The following is a 1,419-nucleotide window of genomic DNA, read 5'->3' on the forward strand; positions in this document are numbered from 1 at the left end:
ATGTATTCAATGCCCAACGGGGAGCAAGAGCAGGACCCGGAAGGAGAGGCGAGCGGCGGCGACAGTGGAGAATGGGATTCTGACGGTGGAGGAGACGAAGAAAGCGATGATCCAAGTGAGGAAGAAGAAGTCGAGTCGCCTCCTCGCAGGGAGAGGCGGTCCAAACTTGACCAAGAACGACCGAGCACCCGTGAAAAGGCGATTGCTCAAGCTGGTCAGTCTTCAAAGCGTCCTCGGACCTCTTCGCCAACTCCGACTGAAAAAGCGTCAAAGCATCCCAAAGTCGCAGAGCCGAAGCTTCGGAAGGCGTTGCCGAAGATTAAGATTGACATCCCCATCGCTTCCGCGTGAGTGTCTCCCTTCATATTTACTCGACGCCCTATGCTGTTTGTTTTTCTTGTTTTAACCGGACGAACTTTGGAACTGTCAGCGCTGCTACTTCCGGGACCTCAGCTTACAGGGACGATGATGAGGTGATGGAGGATGCGGTCACTTCTAATCTAGGTATGATTTCTGCCATACTGTCTTTATTTTGGTCGATTCAACTGCAATGTGTACCATTGGGTGATGTGATTTTGTCGATTGAACTTTGAACAGCCCCTAACATTATTGACCTCCCTGATGATGATGATGAAGAGCCCGAGAGGCCTTTGACGAGGAAAAATAGGCAAGCTCCTGCGAGCGAGGTGCCACAATCGACGCCGAGGGCGGAGCCAGTCGTTCAGGACGCTGGCGATGCCAATCGGGGTTCTGTTACCTTCGCCGTGCCATTGTCGAGTGCCTTGCCTTCCTCGTCGACTGCTCAGGCCCCTGTCGACCCGCCTTCAGTTTTTGCGACCCATCATGTCCCAGAGGACGAGGTGAATGCTGCCAGGGAAGCCATACGCCAGGCGGGCATTATGATGGAGAAGATGAAGACGGTGCGGGACGCCAGCCTAGCCGCCTATGATGCCAGCTCGGCTGTCCAGAGCAACGTTCGGGTTAGTTGGTCGCCGCTTGTTCTATTAGGATATGCTATCTGAAGACTCTTTCCGAAAATCTTTGCATCTGTACACCCACTGGGTGCGTCGATTGAATTTTTGAACTAGTGGGGGCACGCTGAGTGCACCCACTGGGTGTAGTCCCCAAGACTACGGTGGACTGCTGGCAGTCGACTGTAGTCTTTGTATTTTGTCGAGTGTAAACCGAACTGGTAGTTTGTCTCTTCCACTCGATCTGGTCGAGTGGGATCAGAACCGGTGGGGGCACGCCAAGTGCACCCACTGGGTGTAGTCCCCGAGACCGCGGTCGACTGCTGACAGTCGACTGTGGTTTGAGTTCTACTTTCTCTCCTTTTTTTACTCCCTGCACTCGACTCCGGCGGGCCGGTCGAGTGGGATCAGAACCGGTGGGGGCACGCAAAGTGCACCCACTGGGTGT

The 1,419-nt window shown here is 54.3% G+C and overlaps 1 protein-coding gene across 1 annotated transcript; it reads left to right on the forward strand.

Moving 5' to 3' along the window:
• On the forward strand, window positions 1–1,022 carry LOC147986154 (uncharacterized). Its single transcript, XM_087541897.1, has 3 exons — window positions 1–347; window positions 431–504; window positions 598–1,022. The coding sequence occupies exons 1-3, from the start codon at window positions 1–3 to the stop codon at window positions 1,020–1,022; spliced, it is 846 nt and encodes a 281-aa protein (XP_087398023.1).
• The last annotated feature ends 397 nt before the right edge of the window (window positions 1,023–1,419 follow it).

This window comes from Triticum urartu, chromosome 2A (genome assembly GCF_056163025.1).
Source record: "Triticum urartu cultivar PI428250 chromosome 2A, HENAU_Tu73, whole genome shotgun sequence".
Taxonomy (NCBI): domain Eukaryota; kingdom Viridiplantae; phylum Streptophyta; class Magnoliopsida; order Poales; family Poaceae; genus Triticum; species Triticum urartu.

What these genes read in the sequence shown, in the direction of transcription:
- LOC147986154 (XM_087541897.1), top strand. Translation starts at nt 1, where the DNA reads ATGTATTCAATGCCCAACGGGGAGCAAGAGCAGGACCCGGAAGGAGAG. An exon ending in GACATCCCCATCGCTTCCGC is followed by an intron (nt 348 to 430) that starts GTGAGTGTCTCC and finishes TGGAACTGTCAG; the next exon opens with CGCTGCTACTTCCGGGACCT. An exon ending in TGCGGTCACTTCTAATCTAG is followed by an intron (nt 505 to 597) that starts GTATGATTTCTG and finishes AACTTTGAACAG; the next exon opens with CCCCTAACATTATTGACCTC.